Source organism: Cariama cristata, unplaced genomic scaffold (assembly GCF_000690535.1).
Source record: "Cariama cristata isolate BGI_N322 unplaced genomic scaffold, ASM69053v1 scaffold18165, whole genome shotgun sequence".
Lineage (NCBI taxonomy): Eukaryota > Metazoa > Chordata > Aves > Cariamiformes > Cariamidae > Cariama > Cariama cristata.
Window position 1 is genome coordinate 1 of NW_009615950.1, and position 14,605 is coordinate 14,605.

Genomic DNA, 14,605 nt, shown 5'->3' on the forward strand with positions numbered 1-14,605 from the left:
CTCGGTGGAAAGCTGCTCGCTGCTTTGAGTGGACAGAGGGCTAAGCTGCGGATGTGATCCTCTTATTAGGCGTTCTGGCATCCGCTCTTGGCTTCTCGTTCTTGTGGGGGCCTGTGTTTGAATACCACAGGATAGTTTTGGAGTATGTATTTTCCCAGTGCTTTCCGTCATGAAAACTGAGTCAGGGTATATGGTTATTTTTAATAGTTAAAATCCTTAATTGCACTTTTTGTAGACCTACTTTTCAATGTTTCCTACTTCTGGTACATTTCATGATTTTCTTCTCTTTCTAATTTCTTTTTTAAACATTATTTTATGATTGGCTACTCTATTTCGTTTTCCTAAAGCACTCTCAGTCCTTGGAACGTTGTGACCGAGCACGCACATTACCTCCTTATTTCCGCAGGCCCTTTGGGGATGCACGATGACTTTCTGCCCATCCAACATTCAGCGCCCTCATTCTGAGGTCGTGTGGAGACTCTTGAGCTTCTGAAGTCATGCTTTCGTTGAACAAAGTGGTGCTTTAGTGACTGATAAAGACCCTCAAGGAGGATAAAGGGAGAGAATTCTGAAATAAGCAAGAGAAAGAGGTTCTTCTTTGGGAAACAGGAACAAGTTTTACATGTTTATTCCTGTATGTTAGTGCTTTTTTGCATATTTGAAGGAGTCCTTCCAAGCAGCAGCATAGGTGTGAACTTTTTGTTTATCTTCTATTTAGACATTTAGTTGAAGATAAAACTGATAAGTGCTTTGCATCTTTCTGTACTTCAGCTGTCTTTAATAATAATCTAATTAAAGCCATTTATTCCACTATCATGTTGCAGGTATTCAGATCACCTGTGTTGCTCTTTAAGTTAAAATACATGATGAATGCAGAACGATGCTAGAATGATACTGTACGATAGCTGGGAAATTAATTTCTATAACAGCCTCAAAAATAACGTTGCATAGTACCATTTTTTTTGTATTTTCTTTTTCTGTTTAATCTGTCAAGTTCTGTGTATGTTCATTATTAATATATTTCTCACTTATCTCTTAGGTTTACAAAAGATACGGCCAGGTTCAAGGATGAATTAGATATTATGAAGTTCATTTGCAAAGACTTTTGGACAACTGTATTCAAAAAACAAATAGATAACCTAAGGACTAATCATCAGGTACTAATGCTATAGAATAAGATTTAACTTGCAAAATCAGTAACAGTTTTGAGTTACTAGTGCATTTTTTGTTTTTCTTGGTCTAGAATTAATTACCTGATAAGAGACCCAAATGTTCTTTATTTGTTTTTTTAAAAAAGCAGGTTTTTAAGGTTCATGTTAGCATGTAGTTTCAGAATACAACTCAATAATTGCTTGTGATGTCTTTATTGCTACCTCGTTAGAAAAGACTAAATGCTTTGAATTTCATGTGCACTGTTGCAGAGTAACAAACTGACAGGACAGTAACAGTTACAGTAGATTAACACTTAAACAGGAACTTTTTTATGTATCTCCCAACAAATTTTAGTAGAAGACTAGTGTGAGAAAGTGATATTGCTGTCTTAATATCTATTTAAATAGGATGGCTGCCTTGAAGTAATTTTTTTTATTTTGAAGAATATTTATAGTTTTCAGCAGTTGAGACACTTAGTTGCACTCTACTGAACATACTTGTATAAGAAATAGCTGGAAAGCTTCCCAAATTTGCATGTTGGTGACATTGCATTGTATCTATGTCATTTCCTATATCAGCAGCCATAGTTCTTAAAGCAAGATCAAAATAATTTAAGGAGCCATTTTACTAGAGTAAAACATCTTTTTCCTATTGAATGACTTGGTTCCCTTATGGCCATTTTCCTGTTTTATCAGAGTACAAACGAGAATTTGTTTAAGAACTGTGCCAAATCAAATAGGTTTTATTTTTCAGTGAGCTGTTTACAAAGTAATAACTTTAACAGATAATAATTACCTTGAAAATCTGGTTTTGAATTCAAAGAAAGCTGCAGTATTGAGCTTAGATCTCAATTGTATGCGGCGTTAATTTAATTTCAAGAGTTATGAAATTCCAAAGTAGCACAGTCATTAGCAAAGAAATTAAAATGACAGGTGTAGATTAAGCTATATTGTTAAAATTCATACTTAGTTTATTAAAATGCATATTGTGGCACAAAATTGTAATGTGGAAAGATTATTCTCACTTAATTTGAGAATAAGAATAGTGGATTGCATACCAAATGAAGATTAAGATTTGAATGTAAAAGTCAGCATGCATTTGGTATATTGACAGAGACTTTCTAATATGGAACTATTGTTTCTGAGAACTGGAAGGATTATTCCAAGAAGAATGTAAACAAATGGTTTTTAGAGTTAACTGATTGTATTACTATCTAGGGGTTTTGTTGTAAACTCACAATTAAGTATCTTTTCTTTTGTTTTGGTATTTCATGTAAGTAAATAATATGGTTTAGATTTAAATCACATATGCCTTAATCTAAAATTTAATTTTTCAAACTGAGAATATTTATATTGTATCTACAAATCAAATACCTTCACATAAAACATTGATTACATGTTACTGCATATTCAGCTAAACATTTTTTTTTTTTTTAAAAAAACCAGGGTATTTATGTCCTTCAAGACAATAAATTTCGTCTCTTGACACAAATATCTGCAGGAAAGCAGTATTTAGAACATGCACCAAAGGTATCCTTCAGTTTTATCCTTGAGATTTACCAGTTTGATTTGAATTATCTTAATCTACTAATAGTAACAACTTTAAATTTTGTAATTGAATGGCTAAAAACTCTTCAAAAGGGCAGCTGAAGTTTAGCCTCCAAAACTTGTGCTTTTTAGAAAGGCACCTTGTTTCGGAACGCTGGGTTTGATTTATAGTTCAAGAAGTTACCATGGTTGTCGTGAAACTTGCTGTTGTCATGTTTGAGTTACTTGATGGTAGGAGCTGGTCCGCCACTATCTGCCACTATTGCATAAATTCTTTCTCTCTGGAAAGCATGTGCTTTCAGAAGCTTTTTTAAAATTTCCATAACATATTTGGAAGATGCTGTTTGTTATCTAGAACGAGCTTCTGAGATGATATGAACATTCAGAAAGATCTTCCACCGATTAAAAATAGTTTTGAGTGTAGATACAAAATCAATGCCTCTGCAGAACCTCTTGTAAAGGACTTTGGTTCAGGTGGATGTAAGAAATGGGGCATTCAGTTCCATTTTACGGTGTCTTAATTCTTCATCGTTATCACAGTTGCAGGCTACTGTCCTTGGGATTTTTTTTGGTGTTTGGCGAGATGTTTTGCAACAACATACATTTTAAATATCTACAGGCCCTTGTATTCTGAGATGCGGTCTGTGCAAGAATGCTATCTTGGACTGTTTCTCCTTTGTTGACTTTATTACCAGTTGCTGATTTCACCTGAGTCTTGGGAATAATTGTTTTAAGGATGTTAAGTTCTTACAGGTTTAATGGAAATAGAAATGGGTGATTCAAGATAGTACATCTAACAGGAGAAATCTGTATTGTGAACTCTTGTGTATCAAATATCAGAGCTTTCAGCTACTAGGGACATGACAAAGTCTCAAGCATGGTAGTAAAACCTCCATAGTTTTATATGGTCCAAGTGTAAACTCTTGTTCTTGAGTATTTAGTTTCAGCCTTTAGCAACAAGCTTCATCCTTGACCTTATTTAAAGTGCAAATTTGTATTTAGTATTTAGCATTTACCTGTGGACTAATCAGAGGAGGCCTATCGAATTTGGGAATAAAGAGTATTGTAACAGCTGAAGTTTCATCAATGCCTGCATGTAAGTAGTTCTCAGAGTATTCAGTTATTAGCTTACTTGGTAACTTTCCTTACTGACGACTTCACTATGTAAGCATTTATCAAGGTGGGATTAGTTTGAAGCTGCTGGGCTATAGGAGTCAATATGAACTTCAGGATATGGCTTGTCAATAAATGTATAGAAAACACTGACAGAGGGTGAACCTCCATGATACTGAGTGGAAAGCAAAACTAAAAAGTTGTATTTACATTTGGAAGCATCAAATGCATAAGGATATACGTCCAGAAGGCTATTTGAACAAGTGAAGATAAAACCGACTAGATACATGCTCTTCTGCTACAAAAGTCATTAAGAAAGTTAGTAAGTGAAGTCCGTTGTAACTACCCAAGCTGCTTAAGGTGGATTTAAAACTTTCCACAGACTTTGCACCAGTTTTAAATTTAGCTGACAAAACTGTTGTGATGTGGGACATGGATCAATTTAAAGAAAAAAAGAAAAGAACAAAAGAAATGTTCAGCTGGAGTTAAATTTAAATGCTAAATTTAAATAATGGCTAGATTGTTCACAATTGAACTATAAGATTGAAATATTCCTTACTATTTCTTTTAACAAAATGACTACAAGAAAATAACTGCTTGGAAAAATAATTCTAATGGTGATACTTTGACCTGACTTTGCTTTTTCTTTGCAGGTAAATTTCAGGTGATGATACAGAAGATGTAGAGCACATTCAAATCTGGGTATCTACCTTAAAAATCCTTTGTGTGTGTGGATTCAGTATCTTGGTTCAGCCTTGTATGTAGCTTGTAAATTACAGCAGTCTGCAGCACAATTCCAAAATATATAATAAATGTTCATCAAAAGAACTTACTATCCTTTTATCTTGGTATGAAATTTATTCTATACCAAGGTATTAATGTCCACATGGTAAAGACTGTCTACTCAAAAGTTTTTAGCGAAATATTTCAATTACCACAATAGCACATGTGGAAGATGAGAGGCATGTTCTGAGGACAGAGTAAAAGCCTGAGGAAGACTAAATTGGAATAAGAAACTAATGTGTTTTGTGTCACCTAACATGAATACTCAACTACTACCTTACCCTATTCACTCTGAACTGTGAGGCAGTGATTGCTTTTGTATTATTCTGAGGAAGCCAGTAGCACATGAACCAACAGCCTTCATTAACGGTGTTCCGTGAAGGCTTAGTTCCTTTGCAGGAATGATATGGGGTAGTAGAAAAGAGAACTTCTACATAGTTAAACATTGTTTCTGCTACCTCCCTAAAATTAGCAGCTGTTTTTTGTGTCAGAATAGTTCTACAGCTAAGGTCATCTATACTGGCCAAAGAAGGAAATTTGTTTTAGCTTGTTGTGCATAAACTCAACGTTAATGTAATTGTTTTTAATTGCTAGCTACAACTCACTTCTGTAATGAGTGTGCAGGAAGATGATTAGGCCTGCAAGAAGCTGTAAAGTCATCACCAAGACTCTTGAGGACATTGGGGTTTGCTAGATACTACTTGTTACAAGATTTGCATAATAATACATATCTTGCTGTAGGTAAGCATGAAAACATCTTGTTAAAACTTTTAACGAATTTTGCTGTAGGACTTTACTGTTGGCAGGTTCAGGCCTTATACTTTCAAATGAATCACAATAGAAACTTACAGTGTTTATTCAGAAGTGTGAGAATTCCTTGTGATAGTGATTAAGTTTCTCCTTTGAGACCAGTAAGTAACAGGCTGACTAGAAAAGCTAGGATATTAAAATAGCACCTTTGATTGTTGTAACTAACTCCCTTCTGTGTTGGGAGAAGTGTATGCTGTCCAGTTTTGTGGTGGGCAAGAACAGTGGAAGCTGTTCTTCCCTAAGCTCTAGGGAAGGTCCGCCATTTGTAATGGATCAAGCCTTTTCTGGATAGCTGTTACAAGCTGGCAAGTGATAGATGATAAATCTAATGACCAGGGGTTTATTATACTTGAGCTGAAGATGTGACCAAATTCTGATCTTTTCAGGTACTGTGAATGCTAGTTCAGATTAGTTGTAGCTGAATAACTTGACAGTTGTAGAAAACATCTAGAACTTGAAGTAGCAGAATGCTGTCCCTCCTACTGTTTATAGAACTAGCACAAGATCAAAGTAACTACAGTAGTATGGTACTCAGTGGGGATCAGCTGTTCAGCTGATTGAAAATGCTGGGTTCTTATACCGGTAGTTTATAGAAAGGCTGTGGTTGTTCACCTTTGTAACTCACAATTTGTTTGAAATTGTAGGGCTAGAGAATTAGCTAACTAGTATTCTTGCATTTCATGGGTTCTTCAGTTGCCAACTCATCGTGCTTTCAACATGCTGAAAATGTTTCTAAAGAGACTAGAAATAATTTGCACTGTATATCTAATAGATGGACATTTTTTAATTTTAGGCATCTGCAATGTGGTAGACATTTGGTATCAACATATACAGAATCATTACTTGCATCTCCAGAATTAAAACTCTAGTAGTTATTGTAATTCACTTTGACTTTTCACTTGACAGTTAAGACTACCATTCCAGATGCCAAAGTGCCAATCATTCAAAGACATATTGAAGGTCAGTTAATAGCAGGTTGTGGTTAATGATTCTTTTTGATAGCAAAGGGAGGGACTTCAATTCTACAATATACAGAAAGCAGATATCAGTTAATACTGTGTATCAATTTGCTGCTGTCAGCAGAATTCATAGTTCCTCTTAACATGGATTCTTAATTGTGAAAGATAATTAGAACCAGAGGGAGTCATGTATGTACCAAGCAGATGCTGATACTCTTGGCGAAGCACGCCACATTAAATATAAAAATAGGCGAGCTGATGTATTTGTCAAGATAGCATACCAAAAAGAACTTGTTCATTCTGTTTAATAAATACTTCTATTAAAAGCACTGAATACAGCTGTGTAATTTTTACTGGTTTCTACAACTGTTTACTAAAAAATAGTATTACTACTAGTAATGTTTATGTTTTACTAAAATAATTGTTTCAGTAACTTACTGGCTATAGCTGAACGGCTTAGCAGTACTTAAGCTCAGGAACCAAAGCTTGAAAAAAACACATTCAGTCCTAGTTGTGTTGATTTCTATAGTAAGGCTGCTGTTAAATAGTATGAAGAATGAGAAAAGCCATAATATTTAAGGACACTCTTTAAAATGCTTCAGTTTTATTAAAAAAGCCCTCAGTAGGTCTGTGTTAGATAAAGAACAATCATTTGTAATATAACCTCAGACTTCACCTAATGGGAGTGTCCACAGGATTACTCAAATGGTAGAAATTTCTAACCAAGAATGTAGTTTACAGAGATAGTAGCTTGAGAGATGATGCCAGACACTTTGTTGACCATTCTACGATGATGGTGATGATGATACCGGAGACACTGGCAATCTCACGCTAAAGCTCAGCTTCAGTTATTCATAGCTGTCCCAAATGCATTATCGTGAGGGTGTTCTGAAGGGGTTGTATAGTACTTCAGGTCTGAACAGTGCAGCGTCTTCCTGTTAACTCTGATAATGCCGTTTGTACTATGGCAACGCGAAAACCTGGTATTCTCAAAACAGCCTAGGAAGGCTCATCAGCCAAGTCACGTTGATCAAAGTACCTAGTGGAGAGAAGTGGAAGAAAGGTAAGGTAAGAAACTTCTAAGTGAACATACTCCTTCCTTTGCTCTGAGTTGTTAGACGCCTTGCTTTCTAGCTCTTTTACTGTTTCTGTCATAATTACAGCTTTCCAATTCAGGGGGCTAATTTGAGGAAACCAATAAGCTTACTTTACTCTTAGGTTTATCTTAAGTCCTTTTAGCTAAGTATATTCACTACATAGGCCCAGGGTACTTTCACTGGCTTCCATTTTAAAACAGTCTAGGTTAGGGCAAGAGTAATCACACATTTATTCTGGACGTACGTTACTGTTTTAGGTATTTAAGTTGCGTTACCTGCTAACTAAGCAGATTATCAAGTTCAGAGCTGATATTTGTTCTTCATTCTTGTTCTCCTGAAAGAGAAATAAATATTAGAATAGTTCTTTTGTTATGTGTGTCAACTAGAAAAGCTGTTAAATGCCATGTTACGTGCTTGTAGTCTTCCCTTCGTTCTCGAGCAAACTTAGGACATGAAAAATTGCTCGCCAAGACTTCAAGAACTGAAAAATCATCCTTCTAATAATTTGCTAGTTCAGCAAGTCCTTTGCGCAATGTTGTATTAAATCTTGCCTCTAATATTCTGACTTCTGAGCATCGTCTTGCCAGCTGTCGAATAAGGGAGTGAGCTTCAGGTAGCAAAGGTTTTTCAAGGCATGCCAACAGTGCATAAAGCCATCTACCCTGTGTGGATTCAAATAACAAAGTTTTAATTACGAGCATTTCCTTGAAGTTTCATACAGTTCTTGTTATATAGAGCAGGCCTGGAGTGTAGGTCTCAAAACAAAATTGCATTTAAGTGCTACTGCCAGAATTGAAAAATTTGAAAGCCAAGTTAGACACTACACAGTAGAATTTTGTGCCTCTAGATAAGCTTCTGTGAGCAGTACTCCCAGATTTCCTGATATTTTTTAGAATACTGGCCAAGATATAAATTAATACAGCTTACACTATTAAAGTGTGAGGGATTATTTTAGCAATATCTAAAGATCATTACTTAGCTATTAATTTTTAACTTCACAAACTGTGGAAAAACATTCCTGAAGAGTGAATGTATCAAGACAGATCTTTGTGGAATTAAAGACATTAGATCAGCTTTAAGATTTGCACCACTGTGAAAACACATCCTTTGCATTTTTTTTCACTGAATTCTACAGCATTCTTACAAACGTAACTTCTGCTACCAGTCTAACTTCTTAATTTAATTCCAGTGTCTAGTGGCTTTCATTATGTGCATAAACTAAAAGTCAATGTGCACATTCTCTGCAGCATATTGGTTAAAAAGAAAACAGTCCTACAGAAAAGGACAGAACATGAAAGGCCTTTAAGTGACTTAAAAATAGTGAAACTGTGTTTAGTATTATGGAAGTAATTTTTCATTACGCTTTTCCTTTATGGTACTGAATGAGATGGGATGCATCCACCAAGGTCTTTTGTAGATATGATGGCATTACGTAGCCAGTCAATCTAGCTGTGGCCAAACTACGTGCTAATGTACCCTGTCAATCAGAATTTTTTTATTAGGTTTGATTTGTCACCACACTAATACAGCTAAACTTTCTGGTCTGTGCTGCACATGGAAAGCTTAAATGTGTCTTTGCCAGCACACTGTCATGCATCTCCAAACTAAAATAGAGGTGTCAGTAAATATAGTGTGCAGCACCCTGACAGCTTAAACTGATCAGAATGAAAACTGCTGCAGTCTGACCCTGTTCTCTCTCCAGCGCTGATACTCTAACTGTGTGGTTTAAGTTGTGTGGGGAGCGATAAAAAGGGGAGGGGCTTTTGACAATACTTGATAGTTCTGTATCTGTTATGCTTTGTAGTTAGCCTTCCAAAAAGTTCTGTGAATACTCATTTTAGTGTCTAATCAAGGAAATTTTGGGAGTAACTGAATATGATACATGCATCTAGAGAACTCTTTAGAAATGAAAATAATTTCATAGAAAACTATGAACAATTTATCCCTTGTTTAATGCATTCATGTGCAAGTAGTTAGAGTAAATTAAAAATTACCAGTTCTGGAGTAAATTTTTTCTCTCCAAACCAGCTTATCAGGTATTCTAAGACGCTGGTTACTGTTGCCTTCAAAAGAGGAACAGAAAGAGACAATACAATACCTGCAATGTTTTGTTTTGTTGTCCTTCTATCTGAAGGATTATATTGTATTATATAAAAAGCAATGTGATTTTAAAAAATATACACATTATGTATTTCTACTCCACTATGATACTATATGGTATTTATTCCAAGTTGAAGTTACACATAAGGGTAAATTAAGTGTTAAAGCACCAGTTCCTGGAAAGAACTTTATAAAAAATGAAGTAATTTTCTGTGTTAACAAAAAGTTATGGATAAGGAGCTACAGATTAGGAAAGAGGCATCACACTGACTGGTTGTTTCTGTATAAAGGTGACTATTGGGAAACATAGTAGTAAAGGAAAAGTAAGTATGCTGCTTCTAGCCTTGCAATGTACATAAGAGTTCCCAATCAAGTTAAAGGACTGCACTTAAAACACGACATGAGAAATCTTAAAACACTGTCAAGCACCTAATGGGGCATTCAGCAAAAATTCAAACATTAAGTGTTCCATAGAGAAATTACAAGGACAAAATACTCTTAAAACTAGTCATGATAATTGTTTACTAGTAAAGTTGTTTGTAGCTGAAGGTGAGATAATGATTATGTGTTTTCCTTGTAAATATACAGTGAATAGCACTTGTAATAAACAATTGCCTGCTCTAGCACAGAAAAATAGATAAGACTTCTGCAACATACAGAATATGAGAAATAGTGATTTATACAATGTCACCATGCGAGTCTAAGAGGTAGGCTTACCTGATTCATTCTGCTTACAATACTTAGCAAAGGGGGAAAGCCCACCTGAAAAAAAATCAAGTTGGAAAATGCAGATGTTATCATAAACATTTTTGTTCTAACTTAGAACATACTAACATTTTAATGTGATGCTCAGACACTTGTAGTGATTTGAAAGTCTGTTCTGAGCTTTGAAATCCATTAAAAATAATCTTCAAGCAAGTTCAAGATAAGGTCCAGTCAAACTTGGTATCAAGGAACCTTGCTTTTACTGTTATTCGTTTAAAGTTTTGCTTTTTCAAAATAATGCAGCAAATGGCATATTCATAGGATAGCATGTATGAGCAGAGGAACCATGTATCGCCATTCAACAAAACACTAAAGCAGACTATGCAGAAAGCTTTCTGTTCAGTGAGCAACAAAGTAGTGTACTTTAGCTGATAATAGATGAAGGAACTCTTCAACTTTTTGACTGAAGGAATAGACTTGTTCTCTGCTTCACTCCATTTTCACTTCAAAGGCAAGAAAAAGGGGGCTTTCTGGGCTCAACAGAGAGCTTACTTTCTCTTTAGCACAAAGTGGTAATAAACAGTAGGACTGTTTCTGGTAGTTATTCTTGAAAATAGCAGCTGAAAATTAGATAGAAGTCCTATACTCACCTTTATGTAATCAATTCCTAGATTTTCATTATCAGATAGTGCATCTGTTTCTAAGTATACTCTTTCACCCAGGCAGAACTTCTTCCAGCCTTCTTCATCCTCTGATTTTGGCTGAAGTAAATAAAAATAAATGAAAACTGTGAAATATTGTTATCCTGAAGACACTGAAGAGAAGATTTGATAATATTCATACATTGTTGCATTAAACTGTAAAGCAAGATTAATCACGGATTTAATGACTGGAACAAAAACCACAGCAGTTATGAATTCTACTCACCATAGTAACATTGCTGTCCAAATGTTGTGACTGCCAGTGATTTCTGCGCTTGTTCAGGCTCTGAGTAATTAAAACAAAGCCAAATCACAGTTTAACTATGCAGTTATTTTATCCTAGCCATAATTGATCTTCATTATTCTTAAAATGTATAAGAAGTATATTTTATGACATTCTACAAATCAGTAGAGGAATAACTGGCTAAATATTTCCCATGTCTATTAGTATAAATGTAACTAAGTCGCTCATGCTGGGTTTTTGGAAGTAATGTTAAAGCTGAAGGAATTTTAAAGTCTACCACATAAAGTTAAGTTGAGGTAGTAAGCTTTAATAGTCTAGACTAGTTTTCTTGGTATAACAAGCTTCAGAAAAAATACTTTATTTAGTCCAAAAACACACATAAAGCCAATATCCTGTTTCCAATAGTGGTCTGTATCTCTATCAGATGTGTACAGAACTGTTAGAAAGAAGGCAAGTGTGCTTTCCTAATGTGTATCTTCTGACAGGGGTGCCAGATAAGACAAATTGGCCTGCTTGAAAGTTTCCTGTACAGAGGTGTAAACTTTTTGTAATAGAAGAAATTTTCCCCCCCATCCAATTGTTAATGTAGCAGTAAAAATGACCACTAAAAGCACTGTAACAGCAGCTGACACACAGTGTTTGAACAAGCGAGTTCTGATGCTCTTTCTTTCTCTTAAATATTTTTTAGGATACTCTCGTACTTCACACTGTTAATTCTGGCACAGATGAGAGGACAATTGATTTGTGTATAAAAGAAATATCTGTACAGTGAATATGCCTTTAGATGTCAGTTTCCTTAGTTCTACTAAAACCTTAGATTATGCCTCCTACACAGTATGCAATGTGATACCTTGTAGAAATAGGGGCTAGCTCAGTTCATGTTTACAATGTAGATGGAGTAGTACAGATTTCCACCTTCACTGATTTACCTCCCTGAAAAAACAGGGTAAATGAGCTCATGCAAAGTTCAGTGCTACAGCAGCTTCAGTGCAGTTGGTTACACTTCAGTTACTTGAGGTATTCATTCCTACAATGCAGTATCAATGCATTGTAAACATGCCTTCCGCAGTACTGGAGTCATAAATGATCTCTACCTACATCTTTATTATGTTTTGCATTTCACTCTCTTTGAACTGTGGCTAAAGAGACTGCTCAATTCTCCATTTCTGTTCTGTTATTTAAGAGCAGGGTGCAAACGTGGTAGGAAAGATTTAAGTCTGTGCTAACACTACAACCTTAGAAATACATTTTACCAAACCAGTATTTCACCTCATAATGGATGCAACCACTGTCAACAGTATCCTAAATGGACAGCGTAGGTACATGCATCTCCTGGTGGGTTACAATCCACTTGTTTTTCAATTAATGTTGAGTTCGCAGAACATTACTGCTAGCACTAGGTTTTAGTATAACTGCCTAGCATCATAGGGATTTTTGTCCTCCCTCAGCTACTCTGTATCCTTTACTCGAAATACTGATGGATACTTTCGCTGAAGTTGAAGGAGACCTTTTTTTTAAAACATTATTCTCTCAAGAGTTTTATGAGAAGTTTAAAAGCCACACAGTATATACTCAATTCCTTTTCAAGAACTTAAAACATTGGCCTACAAACATCTGTCCTACCATAGCATCATAACTTTTCTATACTAGATATAAGGTCGTGCCCTGTAAAGCACAGATGTGTTCCAGCTAGACAGTGCACGTCCCCTCACACACACCAATTTGTACCTGACGAACGGCTGAGAAATTGGCCACTTGCTGCTGCTGCCACTTGAGTGTTGGAGAGTATCCTTCAGGAGCAGGCTGACACCCAGAAATCTAAGAAGACACTGGCAATAATTATAATGTAAAGAAAGCTTTATAAGAAGAATCCTTAACAACAAGAGAGTAAGTAAATGTTTACTATCAGGTGAACAATATCCTTTAAATCTTCATTTAAGAAAGGTAATTTCATGACCACATCCAAGACTGACTTAACAGTTCATTTAGACAATATTTCTTCTGTTTGACTCTTCTCATATGCAAATAAGAGGAATATCTAAGTATTCAAAATACATTGTCAAAGAATTATTTAAAGTCATCTTTTTAGCAATTGTTCTGCCTTAATTTCCCTGTTTGTAAAAAGCAGAGTGCTGTTTCCTTATCTTGGACAGATGCTATGAATCTTAGGTGTTCTACTTGCCAAGGTAAGTTGAGGAAGACAGAAGACCACAAAAATATCTTTTCAGAGATCAACTCTGACAGTTAAGTAGATATAACCTCTTTAAAGATTAGCATGAAAGAGTTATTTAAAAAAAAAAAAATCTTTCTACAAATGTTTAAGAATACCACTACAAAGAGATGAGACAAGTGACGAGAATGGTCACAGAAGTTACATGGTCATATGTCTGTACTAGAAGCTTTTCTTGAGCATCTAGTAGCAAAATTTCAGATTACACAGTCTTCACTAGCAAAAGGCAAACTTGGTCTCTTGAACTATGTGAAAGTAGATTAAAAACCAAGCTGGCAGGGCATTGTGACAACAGAAAAATTCCAATAAAATATTCCACCAAAAAGGAAAGAAGTGGTACTAGAATTTCATCAAACTTTAGTAAAGCTTAGCTGCACTTACTACCTTTACCCTAGATATATATTTCAACCTAAATATAGGTATGGAGATACCTTTCTTCTAAAGTTTATGAGGTTTTATGATTAAATATTTGTAAAATTTAATGTGACATTTGATTTCACCAGACAGTAGAAGTCTGCTGTGTATCAAATAGTATTTATATTATCAATTTAAATCAGTTATAAAAACTGCTGTTAGCCAGCAGCTGAATAGGTGTTTCTTCAAACTCAGACATTTAATTCTGCAGATGCTTTTAAAATCCAGCAGTGCTATTTAGATATGCCAACCACTCCCCAAAATTAGTACAATTATTATATTAACATCTTTCCCCTTAATTTTTTCTCTCACAAAACATGTAAAAGCTTTCAAACTTACTGAAATGTTTACTGTCTGCTTCTTTCTCAATTTTTTGGGGTCTATTTGTGCCACAACCACATCTGGGCATCGAGCTGCTTCAATCCTACAAAATAAAATCAGCTGGCTTCACTTTTTTCTTTTTTTTTTTTTTTTGTAACAGGTGGTTACACGCTGGATGCCTCTGAAATACTGCACCTGTGGAAATCTTCTGGTACGTAAAACACTGAGTATACCGGCAATTCTTATAGATTTGACTTGCGAGTTACAGATCAAGTACTCTCAGTTTCTCCACGGCTGCTCTGGCCTCCTCGAAGCTTCCTTACATCCTAACTTGCCTGAAGTTCGGCAACACTTCCCACAGCGAGACCCCGGGAGGCCACCGCTGCTGGTACGGAGAGCCAAGAGCCGGGCCTCCATCCTTCTGCGCAA

General features: G+C 35.5%; 2 protein-coding genes across 2 annotated transcripts; one reads left to right on the plus strand and one right to left on the minus strand.

Moving 5' to 3' along the window:
* Positions 1–1,039: 1,039 nt before the first annotated feature.
* Positions 1,040–4,644, plus strand: TRAPPC6B (trafficking protein particle complex 6B; the record flags this gene model as incomplete). Its single annotated transcript, XM_009699995.1, has 4 exons — positions 1,040–1,157; positions 2,598–2,681; positions 3,702–3,795; positions 4,466–4,644. Coding segments are annotated over 4 exons (328 nt in total), but the record flags the coding sequence as incomplete, so codon positions are not given.
* A 2,129-nt stretch (positions 4,645–6,773) lies between these two features.
* On the minus strand, positions 6,774–14,593 carry GEMIN2 (gem (nuclear organelle) associated protein 2). The gene is made up of 10 exons (XM_009699997.1): positions 14,508–14,593; positions 14,195–14,279; positions 12,940–13,029; positions 11,194–11,253; positions 10,917–11,027; positions 10,279–10,323; positions 9,456–9,524; positions 8,013–8,123; positions 7,737–7,795; positions 6,774–7,403 (listed from the first exon to the last, which is right to left on the minus strand). The coding sequence occupies exons 1-10, from the start codon at positions 14,591–14,593 to the stop codon at positions 7,364–7,366; spliced, it is 756 nt and encodes a 251-aa protein (XP_009698299.1). The 3' UTR covers positions 6,774–7,363.
* Between the last annotated feature and the right edge of the window lie 12 nt (positions 14,594–14,605).